This window comes from Acomys russatus, chromosome 29 (assembly GCF_903995435.1).
Source record: "Acomys russatus chromosome 29, mAcoRus1.1, whole genome shotgun sequence".
Lineage (NCBI taxonomy): Eukaryota > Metazoa > Chordata > Mammalia > Rodentia > Muridae > Acomys > Acomys russatus.
This window is the reverse complement of record NC_067165.1, coordinates 32,862,784-32,879,994: the sequence shown is the minus strand read 5'-3', so window position 1 is coordinate 32,879,994 and position 17,211 is coordinate 32,862,784. Positions and strand designations below refer to the sequence as shown.

Here is a 17,211-nt window from a genome sequence, read left to right as displayed (position 1 = left end):
GGAATTCAAATCCTGCCTCAACTACATATCAAGCTCAAGCCTTGGGCTGTCTGAGACCCTGTCTTGACACTCACACCCTCAAAGGTGGAGGGTGTTGTATAAATCAACGGTAAAGTGATTGCCTAGCATGTGGGCAAGGCAGAAACCAGGGAGAGAGAAAGAAGAGGCAGCAGAGAAGGAGGGGAGGGAGGGAGGGAGGGAGGGAAGGAAGGAAGGAGAGAGAGAGGAAGGGAGGGAATGAGGGAGGGAGGGAGGGAAGGAAGGAAGGAAGGGGAGAGAGAGGGAGGGAGGGAAGGAGGGAGGGAGGGAGGGAAGGAGGGAGGGAAGGAAGGAAGGAAGGAAGGAAGGAAGGAAGGAAGGAAGGAAGGAAGGAGAAAGAGAGGGAGGGAGGGAGGGAGGGAGGGAGGGAGGGAGGAGGGAAGAAGGGAGGGAAGGAGGGAGGGGAGGGAGGGAAGGAGGGAGGGAGGGAGGGGGGAAGGGGAGAGAGAGGGGGAGGGAAGGAGGGAGGGAGGGAGGGAGGGAGGGAGGAAGGAAGGCTCTTGTTATCTACTTCAGATCTAGGGGGTGAGGATCCTGAGGTTGTGAATACAAAAGGGACCGTCCTAACAAAAGCTGCTGACAGAGTAGTGACAGCGACATGGTATTGTTTACTTGGTTCACTTAGGAACCCAATAAAATCATCTCCGCCCTCAAAATGGAGTCACGGCTGCTTGTTAATAGAGTCTCTCAGGGCAAGGCACTGAGGCTATCAGGGTGATGTTGTCTAGGGTTGCAGGCGTGGACTCTTTATCTCCTCCAACTTGAAGAAGAAAAAGGCAGAAAAAGCAAGGTCTCAGCACTCAGCCATGTTCTACTGAAAGCAGGAAACTCACACACATGCCCAGGGACATGCACACTCACAGGCAGAGCCACCCCACCCTCCAGTGAGATCCATATATGTAGACCTGGAATCTGAGTCCATGTGGCAAGCCAAAACTGTCATGTTTTCAGTGTCAGCGGAATCCCCCTCTCCCTCAGAATGGCTTGGTGCCTGAAGGGGATTGCATAATCTACACACAGAAAGGGAAGCTGCCTGGTTCCCACCACAGAAGCCTGCCCCACATGTGGGAGATTTGAAAGTCCCACAGACCAGTATCCCCTAGTGAGGAGAGGGGGAAAGCCACCATGTTCACAGGGAAAGTGCCTTGATCTACCTGGAGCCTGTCTGTCCAGCACAGCCTGAAAAAAAAAAAAAAAAAAAAAAAACCCACTGTTTTATGTAATGGGAGTAACTTAGAAAAGGGTAGAGGCCAGCCTCAGCACCATCCCACCTTCCCATCAGTGGGAAGTGCTCATCCAGAGATGGAGATTCGCTCAAAAAGTCCTTCTCAGCTAGATTCCGTCTTGTAGATGATAAACTGAGGGCTGGGAAGTAAAGCCAGTAACTCAAGTCCACACAGCTAGGAAGTGACCCAGCTGGGAGAAATAGCATGGGCTTTCCTAGCAGGCCATAGCGATTGATTCATTCACTTATTATTCATCCAGTTAGAAGAATTCCATAGCCCCTCCCCCAGCCCCGGTGTGGATACCTGGAGCATTACCATCCATCCTTGCCCTGCCTGAGTGGAGGATTAAGAGCCATTAGAAAGTGCAAAGCAGAAAGAGTGTCTCAACAAGTTCGAGGTCAGCCTGGGCTCCAAGGCAAGTGCTAGTTGAGAATTACCTAATCTAGGGTTAGATAGAGATCCTAGTTTGAAAGATGAAAGAAAGGTGAAAATTGTGAGGTAAGGGGAGGCAGAGAAAAAGGAAGGAAGGAATGAAAGGAGAGAGGGAGGGGAGAAAAGAAAGAGAAGGAGAGTGCAAGGCAGAGTAACAGTAGAGTGGGTAACATCCCAGGACTGGGGAGGGCTGATTATTTCCTCTGAGGGACAGCTGATCTCTGGGAGTCAAGGGCAGGTATGGGGAAGAGCTGGTTCAGCTAGAAGCCTGAAACTAGGGTGTTAGTCAAAGGGCAAGAATAAGACCACTACCACAGTTTTTGAGCCAATTTTGAAGCAAGCGTTATTAAAAACTGGTCAGGATGGAGGGCACCAGCCAGGTCCATACCAGGACGCCCAGAGTTATGGCCCCAAATTACGTTAGTCAGAGACTTATACGTGCAAAACTCACAAGGCTACATACTTCCTGCCTTCGCCCAATCAGGGGCAAGCATGCATCCTGATACACTTCCTGCTTAGGAACCTCCCACCTACATTTGGCCAAGCACATCTTGTGCATTTGGGGCAACGGAGCTTATTTACAGAAGCTAAAATGCAGGGGCTTATTATCTTACAGGAACCACGGCCCCCAACATCCCAGGAAGCTATCTGTCTTTGGGCAAGTGGGGCTTACCGATTAGAGACATTTATTTATTTATTTTTTTTATAGATCTCTTAAGCACAGCAATTTAGACTTAAAACATAACTTTAGCCCTCACAGAGGAAGCAGAAACTGGAAAGGAAGCAGGAGGAAGCCTCAGCCAGCTGTGAGCTTTCTCAAAATACCCTCCTTATTTCCATTTAGAAAAAGAAACCTCAGAGGGAGAGCTGGGGATGCAGGTCAGTTGGAAGGGTGACTGCCCAGCACTGAGACATCCCTGTTACCCTAAGCAAACACCGGTAAACCCAGCACTCAGAAAGTGAAGGTAAGATCTAGAGTTCAAGGTCATCTTCCACTTACCCAGCAACTTCAAGGCCTGAGAAACTAACAAGTGAACAACCGCAGAACTCTTAAAAGGGCGAAATCTGGGTCACCCGACAGCCAGGCCCTGACTCTGTCTATCCAGGCAGTCTGGGAAGTAGGGGTATTGGAGGGTGGGCGGCAGAAATTCCAAGTGAAAAAAAAAATACTCCTATCCTCCAGTCTCCATCAAGGGGACAGTGTGGGATAGCAAAAAACCAGCCACACATAAGCATATCATAAGGTGGGGAAGGAAGATGGATGGGAGGACCACAGGTATTTAGGGGCAGAATCCAGCTAGAAAAACAGCCAGGCACAAGTCAAAGGCATCACCAAGTTACCTCACTTTGACCTGGTCCATGGAGATAAAGCCCAGAATTCACAAGGCCAGAGGACTATAACAGGCCAGGGCTGAGAAGGGGCTGAGTGTGAGATAAGGCAGGGCTCCGTTTGAAAGTCCCCCTCTTGTTTGATACATAGGGATGGAACCCAGGCCTCTCTCTTCACCCCCTCTTCCTTCTCTCTCCCTCTCTCTCCCTCTCTCTCTCTCTCTCTCTCTCTCTCTCCCTCTCTCTCTCTCTCCCTCCCTCCTTCCCTCCCTCCCTCTTCCTCTCTCTCTCTCTCCCCCTCTCTCTCTTTCTCTCTCCCTCCCTCCCCCTTCTCTCTCCCCCCAACCACACAGACACACACAGACACACACACACACACACATACATGAGCACATATGTCTTGGAGGACAAGCAAAGACCAGAAGAGGACATCAAGTGCCCTCTATCAACCTATCATTCCTTTGAGGTAAGGTCTTTCCCTAAACCTGGGGGCTCAAGTTTCTCTGCTAGTCTGGAAAGCCCCAATGACCCTCTCATCTTTGTCCCTCTCAGGGCTGCAATTCTAGGCATGCCCAGGACATTTGCTTCTTCTGTGATTTCTAGGACCCTAATTGTGGTCCTTACGATCATGCAATGAGTCTCTTGGCTGCCAGGCTGTCTTTCCATCCCCTGACCTCTGGGTTTTGAGACAGGGTCTCACTAAGTTCCCCAGCCTGGCTTTGAACTCACTCTGTATCCTAAACTGGCCTTGACTTTGGCATCTTCTTTCCCCTGTCTCCTTAGTAACTTGGATTACAGGACCATTGCCACCAGGCTGGGCTTCAACACCATCATCGCCATTGCGCAATTATAGACATTTTCCCCTGGTCCCTTTGGCTTAGTCCACCCCACACTCACTGCAGAGTCCATGACACCTGGGCTGACTCAGAAGCTGTCCCAGTTAAGAGCGTAGGAGTCAGGGTGGGACAGGCCCCTGCAGCCAGAGAGCTCCGGGTTCAAGTTCCAGCCCCTGTGCTTATCAGCAGCTGATTCATCCCCAGAATTTCTGTAGCACCAGTAACAACAGCTGAGTCTGAGGCAGTGAGGAAGGAGTGGGCTCCCAGGTGTTTGACAGGTGTCCCGAGCTGCTCACCCTTCCCCCGCAGGGCATCCCTTGGTAGGCTCAGAGTGGAGGAATCAGAAACCCAGGAGATGCTTCCTTCTGGTCCATCACTGGTTCGCCTGAAGGAGAAGTGAGCAGAGCCCTGGGAGGCTCTCCCTTTTTTCTGTTTCTTGCCCAGTTCCAGTAATAGAAAGTTTGTTCAGGACTCTTGGGCATGTGGGCCTCCTCTTTCCTTGAGGCCCACGGACGTGGCGGCCTGGTGACTCCATCTGTCTATCTGGGTCCCGAGTCCCATATCTTTACCGTACAGACAAAGGGAAGCACAGCTCTGCCCCAAACCCTGCCTTCCCCACTGACACATCTCAATTCTCAGCCCCAGCTTGTCACTCTGGCCACAGCACCCCCCCCCCAGCCCCCCACTATCCTGATTCTATCAGCCACTTATCCTCTGGTACAGTGATGGCCTCTGAGTCGTGAGTCATGGTGTCACGAACACAGGCCCATGTGTGTCTTTCTACAATAGACTCACAGACAACATTAGCATCTGTTGGGTTCACTGGCTACAATTTACCAAGTAATCCGAACATCCCTTGGTAGCGTTGCCTGGGATACACAGCAATCCTGTCTCACTCTATAGACCAGATTGGCCCTGAACTCAGAGAGATTCGCCTGCCTCCCAAGTACTGGGATTAAAGGTGTGCGGTGCCACCGCCGCCACCGCCACCACCGGGAACCTTGAACTTCTCACCCTCCTGTCTCTACATCCCAAGTGCTGGGATTATACGCATGCACCACCATTTTATTTGTTGGTTTTTCCTTTCCTTTCTTTTCTCTTTTCTTTGCTTCCATCCTTCCTTCCTTTTTTTCTTTTCTTTTTTTTATTGTTGTTGTTCTTTCCTTCTTTTTCTCCTTTCATTTTTTTTTCTTTTTCCAAGACAGGCTATCAAGTAGCCCAGGTTGGCTCTATGTAGCCAAGGATACCCTTGAACTTCTGACCTTTCTGCCTTTACCCATTGAGTGCTGGGTCACAGGCAAGCACTGTCTCCCTGGGTTTTTGGTGTGTTTGTTTTTTGGTTTTATTTGTTTGTTTGTTTTTTCAGTGCTGGGGACAGAACTCAGGGTTTCCTGTATCCTGTCAGGCACTGTGTTTAAAATTGCTTGGCTGCTAACTTCCCTGTACTCACACTGACCATATATATCCATCCTGGTTTTATCTCTAGCTTTTAAACACACACACACACACACACACACACACACACACACACACACACACACAGCCTTAGATATCATCATGCCCAACCTGGAATTCTTTTTCACTAGACTTTAAGAATAAAGTGGCAGCTGAGTATGGTGGTGCACACCTGTAATCCCAGCACTCAGGAAGCAGAGGAGATGGATCTCTGTGAGTTTGAGACAAGCCTGGTCTACAAAGAACCGCAAAGGCTACACAGAGAATCCCTGTCTTGAGGGGAAAAAAAACAAACCAAACAAACCCCAAAAATAAAATTAAAAAATAATAATAAAGTGGCAGGTTTTTTAAAGATTTATTTATTACATATACAGTGTTCTGCTTGCATGTACACCTGCACACCAGAAGAGGGCAGCAGATCTCATTATAGATGGTTATGAGCCACCATGTGGTTGCTGGGAATTGAACTCAGAACCTCTGGAAGAGCAGACAGTGCTCTTAACCACTGAGCCGTCTCTCCAGCCCCTAAAGTAGCAGTTCTAAGTTCATTGTAGACCCATCGCTAACACACACCGCTTCCTGCTCTCACAGTCCCCACTAGAAAGGACAACTCAACTGTGGAAATTTGAACCCAGAGTCCATAGCGGGGAATTCTTTCACCAGGGTTTTGAGAAAACTGCCCTGTCATTTGTTGTTATGTGTCACAGCCTGGAGGGTGTGGGTGGTTCTGGATGCCTCAGCTCCAAGGCTGGAAACACAGCTAGTCACCCAAGGATGACAGATGTTTTCTGAAACAGTTGTTACCAGGCAAACACCAGCTCCGATGATACCGTCTGCCCACACGTGTTCTGTTTCAGACACTACACCAGCTCAGCCAACCATAGGAGCCTCAAAGACTCCTGAAGAAGACTCCCTCACAGTGGGGCCTCTCTCCCAGACCCTGGATTACACACAAACCACACACAAAACCCCTGTTTTCACAGTAAAAGCAGCTGCTTTCTGACCGAGGCAGAAAAGAGCAGCAAATGACCTTGCAGGTGTCATTTATAAGAAGAGAGAGAGAGAGAGAAAAAAAAAAAAAGGCTGGTCTGTGTTAGAATGGGTGAGAATGTGGTGGTATATTTTGATGAGGTATGTTAATTAGGTGAACCAAAGGAGGCTTTTGATTCCTGGATTTTAATACTTTGACAGCTGGGCTTTGGTAATCAGCCTCAGGAGGAGGAATTGCCAAATAAGGGAACAGACCTTGGTGCCTGACTTTAGGAATGCAATCTAATGTTTTTTAGCAAAGCAGAGGGAATGGGGGGAGAAGGGCCAGGCCTGCCAGAGCCATGTTTGCCAGGCCGAGGCCGGCTAGAGTCCTTCCAATCCCAATAGCTGCAGGGATGGAGGTAGACTGAGTCAGTTTGAGCCAAAGAGGATACCCAACGACACCACCCCTCAAACCATAGCCCCCCCTTTTATAAGGGCCATCATCCTTGTTCATCTGGGAAGCTGGTCTTCTAAGCATCCTGTCCCCCGACTCTGCCTGCCTCTAATGAGCACACTTTCCTTGGCTGCAGCATCAGCTCCAGGTTTTGCAATTAGGTCTATGGTCCTGGGAGGGAGGAAGATGATGGAGCGTGTAAATGTTACCACAGTGTGTTTTCCCAGAGGTGGAGCCTGAGTCAGGGGGCTCTTCTGCTGGCAGTTTATTCAGAAGGCTCTTGGGAGAAAGCTTCCAGGGAACCAGGTAAAGAAGCCAGGCCTGGGATGAGGCATGCCTCTGGGACATCTCACCATCCTAGTGTCAGGAGAAATGTGGGGTGTTACGCCACCCAGACAGTCCAGCATAAAAGTCCTTAGAGCTGGGGAGAGGGGCCAGCCAAGAGAGGCTTCCAAAGGAGGGGCCCCTGAGCCTGCATTGCAGCAGGAAACCCCAGAGAAAGCACAACACACAAACAGTAGACCAAGCTCCAGCACCCGGAGCTGGGAGATTGTAGGTTCCCCCATCCCTTGAGTCCCTGTTGTAGGGGGAACCCCTGCTGGCCTTGGCTCTAGGAGACTACCTGGACATGAGGGTGCCACTGAATCCAAGATGGGTCTGGGCTCAACCTGGAGGGTCTTAAACTTTGCTTGGGAGAAGGTCACAGGGCCAGAGGGCCGGGCTCTGAACACATAAGTTTTTAATATTTTAAAGATTTAACTATTTATTATTATGTATACAGTACAATGCTCTGCCTGCATGTACACCTGCAGGCCAGAAGAGGGCATGAGATCACATTATAGATGGTTGTGAGCCACCATGTGGTTGCTGGGAATTGAACCCAGAACCTCTGGAAGAGCAGTCAGTGCTCTTAACCTCTAAGCCCCATATGTAAGTTTTAACCTTGGTCCAGAAAGACAAGAGTTTGAAGGGAGGGAAGCACCAAGGATAGAAAGATCAAAAAGGTCAGGAAAGATCAAGAAAGATTTAAAAAAAAAAAAAAAAAAAGGCCAGACTTCCTTGCAAGGAGGACTTTAAAAGCCAGCTAGTCTAAAAGACTACATACTGGGGTGGAAAGAAGCAGTCCTGCAGGGCTTCAATGCTTGAGGTACCCTGGAGCAGGGTGGATTCCAGGGGACAGACAGAGTGGACTCTCCTAGCATGTGGGAGTCTGGCCTTTGCAGCGGGACCGCCAGTATAAACGCAGGTGCTTGTTGTAGCTGTCCAGGTTTTGTTTCAGGCACAAGGCCACCTCCTTGTCACAGGCACACAAGTGCTTCTCACACCAGCTCCCTTTGTCAGCTGTGGACGAAAGAAACAGCGATGGCTCAGTATCTGTCCCTGAGACTGAGTGTGGGGTGCAGAGGGGCTCCTGAAAGCAACAGGGTCCCTGCTGATCTTTGGAGACAACCCTCCACGCCAACAGCCTCTTTGATTGGACAGTGCTCGGGTCCTCCACCTCTCTGTGTCCTCACTCCTTTACCTGTCACCTCATCTGTTCACTACACATTCACTGGGCAGCTGCTGAGGTGCTAGGCTTGGATGGAGAAAGTGGAACAAAATGGACAGGTGGGAAGGCAAGTGGCAGAGGCCCACAGAATGAACAGACAGACAGTGCCAAGCAGAAGCAGGAGAGCTACAGGCCTCCAGGAGAACAAGGCATATAGAGGAGCCGTCCCAGCTCAGAGCTCAGCTCTTAGTGAAAGCTGGGGTAGCGGGTGAGTGTTCCCACAAGGGGAGTATCTCAGTTAACTCCCACATTTCAATTAACCTTAAGGTGAGGTGTTCTGGGGTCCAATGGTAGCAAAAGGAAAGAAAGGCCATACTGAGGATACCTATGTGTTTCCCCATGGGAATGGGGGTGGCTAGCACCCCCTGAAGTTTTTCCTGTTGGCTTGTTTTGACAGATTACCAATGAGGCCATGAAATCTCAGAGAGGTTAAACAGTATTAAACACACAGCTGGTCAGGGATGGGCCCGCCTTCTTCATACCAAAAGGGTGGGGTGTCCCCTTGGTCCTCTCCATACCCTCAACCCCTGTTCCTGCTTGTTCCTCACTGCCCACCAGAGAGAAACAGTATGGGGTGTCAAGTGCTCCATGTAATGCCACACTGGGTCTATGGAGACAGGGATGGCCAGGACTTCCCAGGTCCAACCAGTGCCCCATAGCTCTGGGCACTCACAGCACTGGATGACACCCTGAGAAATGCTGTATTTGTAATTGTCTGTCAGGATCTTGCAGCCATCGATCTTCAAGTGCGCATAGCAGCAATCATGTTTTTGACAGCACCTACAGGAAGAGGCAAGCAGGGCACAGCAGCTCTGATCTCTGTCTGCTCCCCACACGCACATACCCACCAGGGATGATAAAAGACATGTGGGTTCCCTTGAGGTCATAGAAGCTGCTGTTGGTCAAGGGCACCTGTACACCAGACACCTGTACACTGGACACCTGTTCACTGGACACCTGTTCCCATGATGGAGGTGCTGGTATCGTCTCCACTTCACAAATGGATAAACAAACATCTGGGCTTTGAGATACTTGTCCAAGGTCATGTAACTTTTCTGGCTGACTCTCCAAATGGTTATGAAAACCAAATAAGCACAGGCAATGAGTTTGGGCTTCGGAATACACGGGTAATGGTACCAAGGAGTACTGGATATTAACGTTTGGTTAGGAAGAGGTCAGGATTTCAGGTCTTCTGGGGGAACCTTCTAGAAGGCCAGCTCCAAGAGGGATGGGCTATATCAGCACTTACTAGAGTTCCCAGCACATAGTTCATGCTCAGCAAAACGCATTTCCTAAATGAACCAGTGAACAAGGAAGGAAGGGGAGTCCCAAGTAGGCCAGGGAGGGAGCTTACCAGTCTGTGGCATCTTTGGGTTCTCCTTTGCCACCAAGTCCACAGTGACAGCCATAGGGCCAGTAGTTGAGGAACGCTGTCTTCCCAGTCATATGTCTGACCATCTTGTTCAAATTCAGGAGCCCACCCTGGGTTGGAGTCATATCTGCCAAGCAGGAAGAAAAGGGGTGAAGGTTATGGGGTGCTAGGATCCCACGGGAAGGGCGAGTGGTGGGGGACAACTGTACTGAGCCAAGCAAGGGACTTGAAATGGTGACGTCATCAAATAGTGACAATTGCTCTTCCTATTTAAAAGTGTTGGCTTGGGTGGTGTAGCTTAGTGGTTGATAGAGCACGCGCCAACTGATAGGGTACTTACTTACCATGTGTCAGCCTGGTGATAGAGCACATGCTTACCATGTGTAGCCTAGTGATAGGGTACGTGCTTACCATGTGTTAACCTGGTGATAGAGTACACACTTCCCAAGTGCAGCCTAGTAATAGAGCACATACTTACCACAAGAGGCCTGGTGATAAGGCACAGCACACACATCCTATATGAGGCCTCCTGATAGGGCACACATTTACCACGTGAGGCCCTAGGTTCTGTGCCCAGAACTAAGAAGGTAAAATAAAAAACACAGTGACTGGAACTGAGTCCTTAGTACACGTCTTTCATGTATTAATTTCCTGATTCTTCCATCCCTTTTAACTTATTTATTTATTTAGAGTGTGAGTGTGTGTGTGTGTGTGTGTGTGTGTGTGTGTGTGTGTGTGTGTGTGTGTCTTAAGCTCACCAATTAGGCTAGACTGGCTGGCCAGAAACCCAGGCATCCTCCTGTCTCTGTCAGGCACTGAAACAACAGTCACATGCCACCACATCTGGCATTTTCCACTAGGGCTCTGAGGCTCGGTCTCAGGTTCTCATGTTTTGCGAGGCAAGAGCTTTAGCAACCAGGCTGTCCCCCAAACCCAGGAATCCACTGGTAACCCCCATCTTACAAATGCGCAGTCGGAGGCTCCCTGACTTACTCAAGGTCATAGAAGGAAGAAAACCAAGGCGGAATCAAAAACAATGCCTTCTGGTTTGGCTCTGCCTCTGATTTCCCACTTGGAATGGGAAGAGGAGGCCTGACTCACCCTCCCTCCCTCCCGCAGCCCGCCCTTCCTCTCTGGAGAAGCTCTTACAGCAGCCTGGTAGGTCTCCAGGGAGGCCCTGTGATTTAGAAATCAAAGCTGCTCATTTCAGGCCTCCTAGCTGCCGGCTAGAATTGATCTTAGGGGAAATTTGCTTTACTGGGAGAGAGGAAGACATTATGTTAAATTGGGAGAAATAAAACACGTGTAATTGATGAACTCAGGGCAGAGATGAGAGAAACAGAAAGGATGAGGATAAAGTGTCAAGAATGCAGAGAGCGCAGGTCAGGTGCAGCCAGGAGGCTTAGGGGAGTAGGGACTAAGCTGCTGGTTCCTGGCCTGGCATCACAGTGAGTCACTTCAGGCACACATAGTAACTATTAATGAGAGGAGAGGCCCATGTTGGAGGACTCTGGTGTGAGAAAAGGGGTACTGAAAGGCATTAGTGCAGTGGACAAAGAGGTGGTTATAACCAGGGGACCTTGGTCTGCAATTAGAAGTGTCTGGCTGTTGTGTGAGTGGAGCCGTTCCCTCTGTGTGGGAGTCGGGTGTGCATACTCCTGCTTGGCACAGTGCTCCTGGCTGAGAGATGTTAAAGGGAGACCTTGGTAATCCTTGATGTGCTGAGAAGTGACCCCAGGCCCCTGGGAATCATCTAGGATTCCCATCTGGAATTAGAAAAAATCTCCTATTCCATGATGCAGAACCACAAACAACGAACTGCAAGACCTTGGGCACCAACTGGAGATCTGGATTCAGAAGCTTGCCTTCCTTGGCCTCTCTGTTTCTCCATGGACCCACCCTGAGCATTCCCCACCCCCTCTGTAATGGAAACTGGCCTTGAACTTACTGCTATCCTCCTGTCTCAGCCTCCCAAGTGCTGGGACTACAGTTGTGAGCCACCATACCAGGCTCCCCCTCCTCTGTTCCTTTGCTTCAAAGCTCGCCCTGGCAGGCAAGAAATGCATTCAGCTTAGATTCCGCATTCTTTGTGTGGCATCATCGTTTGGTAGTGAGGCAAACCAAGCCTGAGGAAATAAGGCCAAGTGGCGGGCGCACCAAAGCGTAACTCCTATCTCAATAGCGCTTCCAAGCCTCACCACCACCCCACCCCGCAATCCCTCCATGCCCAGGGGTGAGGAATACGTGGCCAGAACGGACACTGCTGCCATTTTGATGCTCAGCTCTCATGTAGCATCTTCAGTGGGACAGGGAGGATGCTGTGGTCCACTGAGCGGGCGAGGAGATGAAACGGTTGGCTGGCTTGGCCTAGGACGTGCTGCCCAGATGTGCTGGGTGAATGCAGATCCATCTAAGAAGAGTGCCTCTGCACTGCGTTGCCTCTATACAGTGAAGGAGCAGTTCTGTGGTTCCATTGCATGTTTGCTGATTGCTTCACTGTAACGCAGGGATGTGTCCCTCTCGAGGGTGTGGGACACATTTTTTTTTTCTCTTTGAGACAGGGCTTCTCTGTGTAGCCTTGGCTGTCCTGGACTCACTCTGTAGACCAGGCTGGCATCAAACTCAGAGATCTGCCTGCCTCTGCCTCCAAAGCACCAGGATTAAAGGCGTGTGCCACTGCGGCTGCAAGGCTTTAAAATCTTTTTTTTTTTTTAAATGAAAGGCCTTTCTAAAAATCATATATTTTGAAGTGGATTAAGAAATGAAAACCCAGCCAAGGCTACACAAAGAAACTCTGTCCTGAAACAAACAAGCAAACAAACAGAAAACAAACAAACAAAGTAAAGCCAATTTTCAAGCAGCCATGTTTTCAAATCTGATCTTCTAAAGAGTGAGTAGAAACCAGACATCCCCCCCCTTTCCTGCCAATAGGAGTGGGACCTTCTTCCCAGAATGCCACACAGTCCAAGGAGTGGGATCTTCTTCCCAGAATGCCACACAGTCCAAGGAGTGGAACCTTCTTCCCAGAATGCCACACAGTACAAGGAGAGAGACCTTCTTCCCAGAATGCCACACAGTCCAATCTTGCCCAGCTCTCTGATTGAAGCCAGAAGCCAGTGTGCTAGGGGCCCTGCGGCCACTGGTGATTCCTTGCTGATGGCAGAAACGCTGGGGACTGGAGTTCTAATGTCCCCAGGATCAGAGCAGCCCAGTCATGGATCTGCCTTCAATCCCACTTCTTTCCCAGTCTCACACCTGTCCCCACTCACCAGCCAGCAGCAGCAGCAGCCCACACAGCAGGGCAAGCCCCATGGTTCCAGCACAGAGCAAGGCAGGCAGCTATTAGAAGTTGCCTGTCCCACAGGCAGCCCCTTATAGTACGTCCTCCCCTCCATCCCCCCCATTCCCTCCCCCACCTCACCCCACCTCCGAGCCTTTCCCAGCCCCTGCAGAAGTGTCCCACGTGCCTCCTGCTTCCTCTTTTCTAGGACTCTGGGGTTAATTATTTTTTTTAGGTATTGGCCCCACTCCCAGATTTTTTATTTTAAAAATATATATATATCAAAAATGCAAGATGCAGCAAGCACCTTCAAGGTCTAGGGGATAGAACCTAGACAAGGCAGGCAAGCACTTTGTCACTGAGCCACAACCCCAGCCCCACAGGAGAAGACTTGAAAAACAGGCAACTTACAATTTAGGATCATCTGTGAAGACAGGAAACACGACTGGCAATTTGGTTTTCGTCCTTATGGTACTATTTTTTATCTATATCTATCTATCATCAATAATCTATTGTTTATCTAATAGCATATCTATTATCAATAATCTACCATCAATCATGTACCTTGTTTACGTCCTTATTTTTTATCTATATTTATCATCAATAATCTATTATTTATCTAAGATCATATCTATTATCAATAATCTATCATCAATCCTTGTACATAATTACCTACCTATCTGTCTATTTGCCTATTGCCAATCAATCTAACATTTATCATCCTTCTAATCTATCATCTATCATCACTTATCTACTTATCCGCTCTCAGTTTATTGCATGCTTCTCTATAGACCTCTCACCTTGCAGCCTCCATATTGTCACTTTACCAAATTAGGAAAATGTTACATGTAGTGCTTTGTAGTTGGTCCTCCATCCCGACCCCAGACAAGTCTCATGTAACCCAAGCTGGCTTCAGACTCTCCATTTAGCCAAAGCTAACCTTGAACTTCCAGTCTGCTTCCACCTCCCAGGTTCTGGGATGACAGCTGTGCGCCATCAGGTCCAGTTGTGAGTTTCCAGGCTTGCCACCCAGGGCCCCACGCACACTAGGCCGACACTCTGCCAGCTGAGACCCATGCCAGCCTTAGTCTTTCCTTCACTTCCTGAAGCTAGTTGAGAGCGTTTTGTGTGTGTGTGTGTGTGTGTGTGTGTGTGTGTGTGTGTGTTGCTAAGTGTTCTTCAGCAGTAGTTTTGGAAAGCAGCTCCGCAGCCTTGTATAATGCTTGTATAATGAGTGTCTTGCGGATGGACACTCAGGTTGCTGACCATTTTTTTTACCATTCAGGTTCAGTGAAAAAGACGTCCCGGTATCCGTGTTCACGCCCAGCTATTGTCTCATGTAGGGTTGCTGACTCAAAGGACACCTACGATTAGAAGGCAATTGGCCTGTGTTGACAACTTAGCCTGTAGACGATCTGCCTCAATTTACTTAGGAGAATCCCAACATGACAAATGGCTGGGACCTGGCGGATGAGGGTAGAGCTATTGCCTGGGTTACACACCCAGGGACCTTGTCCATCAACTGAAGAGATGGGGCTTTTCCGTCCTTGCCCCAGGCCAATTGGTTCATCCAAAAAGTGTGCCAGCAGGAGTCACTGCTAGGGACATTTGTGTCATTACTGTTGTTTCCTCCCTTTCTCCCTGTCTCTCCCTTCTTTTCTTCCTTCCCTTCTTCTATACAGACTCTCACTCTGGCCCAGTCTGGTTTCAAAGTTGGGGCCCCGGCAGCCTCAGCCTCACCAGTGTTACAAACCATGCTGCCTTCTGCCCTTTGTTTTTTGACTCCATCCACCAACTAACACTCCTTTGTGAGAAAGCCATGTATGTGCAAAAGTAATTAGCCAGGCGTGGTGGCTTACAAAGTCCATCCCACCTCTCGGGAGGCTGAGGCAGGAGGGTAGCTGCAACGTCAAAGCCAGTCTGTGTTGCATGGAGAGTTCAAAGGCTGTCAGGCTCACAAACCTTACCTCAAAAGCAGAAAAAAATAAAATAAAAATAACCCCCTACCCAATAATAATGTTTCAAAAGGATAAGCATATTCAACAGCAGAAACATCAGAAGCTTCTGGCATATTTTTAACTTGTATAACTTAGCGGAAGAGCCATTGGCAGTCGATAAATCACAGAAACTTGGTGGGGGCGGAGGTGAGCATTCTTGTGAAACCATCACTCCTGGGGAGGCTGCTGACATGTCCACGCCTCCAGCATTTCCTGTAACTGGCTGGCTCTTGGTGAATCTCCACATGCTCAGGACTAGGTCTGTGTTCCTGCCCCAGTGCCTCTTTCACCAAAAGCAAGCCTCCTAGATCGGGGTTTTTGGTAGTGGTCACCTCCCCTACCTGACCATCTTAGGCAGGAGGCACAGCAGCTGGATCCAGCAGCTCTCTGTTGGTTCCAGGAAGCCACAAGTAGACTTTCAACCCCCCTGCCTCACTGTTGCCTCTGAGACATTCAGCAGAGTCAGGACACACCTGGCAGAGAGACTCACCTCTTTCTTTGACCAGCTCTGCCCCACGCCCGCCCCCAATCGTGCACGCGCGCAAAAAGATTTTGCCCCGTGAAGAGCCTGAAACATATTGGCACAGGAGACAACTTCCTGAACAGAACACCAACGGCCCAGGCCTTAATGTCAACAATTAATAAATGGGACCTCATGAGGCTGAGAAGCTTCTGTAAGGCAGGAGACACTGTCAAGAGAACAAAGTGACAGCCTACAGATTGGGAAAAGATCTTCACTAACCCTACATCTGACAAAGGTCTAATATTCAAAATATATAAAGAACTCAAGAAATTAAACACCACCAAACCAAATAACCCAACTGAGAAATGGGGCTTGGAACTAAACAGAGAATTCTCAACAGAGGAGTATCAAATGGCTGAGAAACACTTAAAGAAATGCTCAACCTCCTTAGTCATCAGGGAAATGCAAATCAAAACAACTCAGAGATTCCAACTTACACCCATCAAAATGGCTAAGATAAAAAAATTCAAGAGACACCACATGCTGGCAAGGATGTGAGGAGAGAGGAGCACTCCTTATTGCTGGTGGAAATGCAAACTAGTACAGCCACTTTGGAAAACTATCTGGTGCTATCTCAGAAAAATGGGAATAGGGCTTCCTCAAGACCCAGCTATTCCACTCCTTGGAATATACCCAGAAGATGCTCCAGCACACAACAAGAAAATTTGCTCAACCATGTTCATAACAGCCTTATTCATAATAGCCAGAACATGGAAACAGCCTAAGTGTCTCTCAGTAGAAGAGTAGATAAAGAAACTGTGGTACATATACACTATGGAATACTACTCGGCTATTAAAAACAAGGAATTCCAGAAATTTGTGAATAAATGGATTGAGCTACAAATTGATCATAATGAGGGAGTTAACCCAAAAGCAGAAAGAATCAAATGGTATATACTCACTTATATCTGCATACTAGCCCAAGGGGCATGTCCCACAAAAGCCTTCACTTACCAGGAAACTGGGACAGAGGGGAGGACATCCTATTGGGACTCTAGATGAGAGAAGCATGGGAGAATAGCAAAGTAGAAGGATCCAAAGGGTCCTAGAAACCTACAAGTAGAACATTATGATAGGCAGATTTAGGCCCAGGAGTCCCGCTCAAACTAAGGCACCAGGCAAGGACAATACAGGCAGTAAACTTTAAACCCCTACCCAGATCTACCCAATGGTCAGAACATTCTCCACACTTGAGTGGAGAGTGGGATATGACTTTCTCACGTACTCTGGTGCCTCACATTTGACCATGTCCCCTGGATGGGGAGACCTGGTGGCACTCAGAGGAAGGACAGCAGGTTACCAAGAAGAGACTTGATACCCTATGAGCATATACAGGGGGAGGTAATCCCCCTCAGGAACAATCATAGGGGAGGGGAATAAGGGGAAAATGGGAGGGAGGGAAGAATGGGAGGATACAAGGGATGGGATAACCATTGAGATGTAACAAGAATAAATTAATAAAAATAAAATAAAATTAAGATATCTAAGTAAAAAAAAAAACCCAAATCCAAAAAAAAAAAAAAAAAAAAATTTGCCCCGTGAGGCTTGGTGTCCTCATTTGCAAGGGCCCTGTTGTTGCTGGATGATCCGAGGTGAGCTGACTGAAGCACACCACACTAAGCCGCCCACGCAGTGAAGGATGCCTCTCGACAGCAAGCCGTGCCTGGGCACAGTGCTACACGGAGTGGGAAAGGGCTCAGGAAGTGGGAATGAGTCAAACACAGGCTACCTGGCTTAAAGAGCCAGG

At 48.9% G+C, this 17,211-nt stretch overlaps 1 protein-coding gene across 1 annotated transcript; it reads right to left on the bottom strand.

Moving 5' to 3' along the window:
* Positions 1–7,867: 7,867 nt before the first annotated feature.
* Positions 7,868–13,049, bottom strand: Pla2g2d (phospholipase A2 group IID). Its single transcript, XM_051171809.1, has 4 exons — positions 12,934–13,049; positions 9,647–9,791; positions 8,966–9,072; positions 7,868–8,084 (listed from the first exon to the last, which is right to left on the bottom strand). The coding sequence occupies exons 1-4, from the start codon at positions 12,974–12,976 to the stop codon at positions 7,939–7,941; spliced, it is 441 nt and encodes a 146-aa protein (XP_051027766.1). The 5' UTR covers positions 12,977–13,049; the 3' UTR covers positions 7,868–7,938.
* Positions 13,050–17,211: the final 4,162 nt, after the last annotated feature.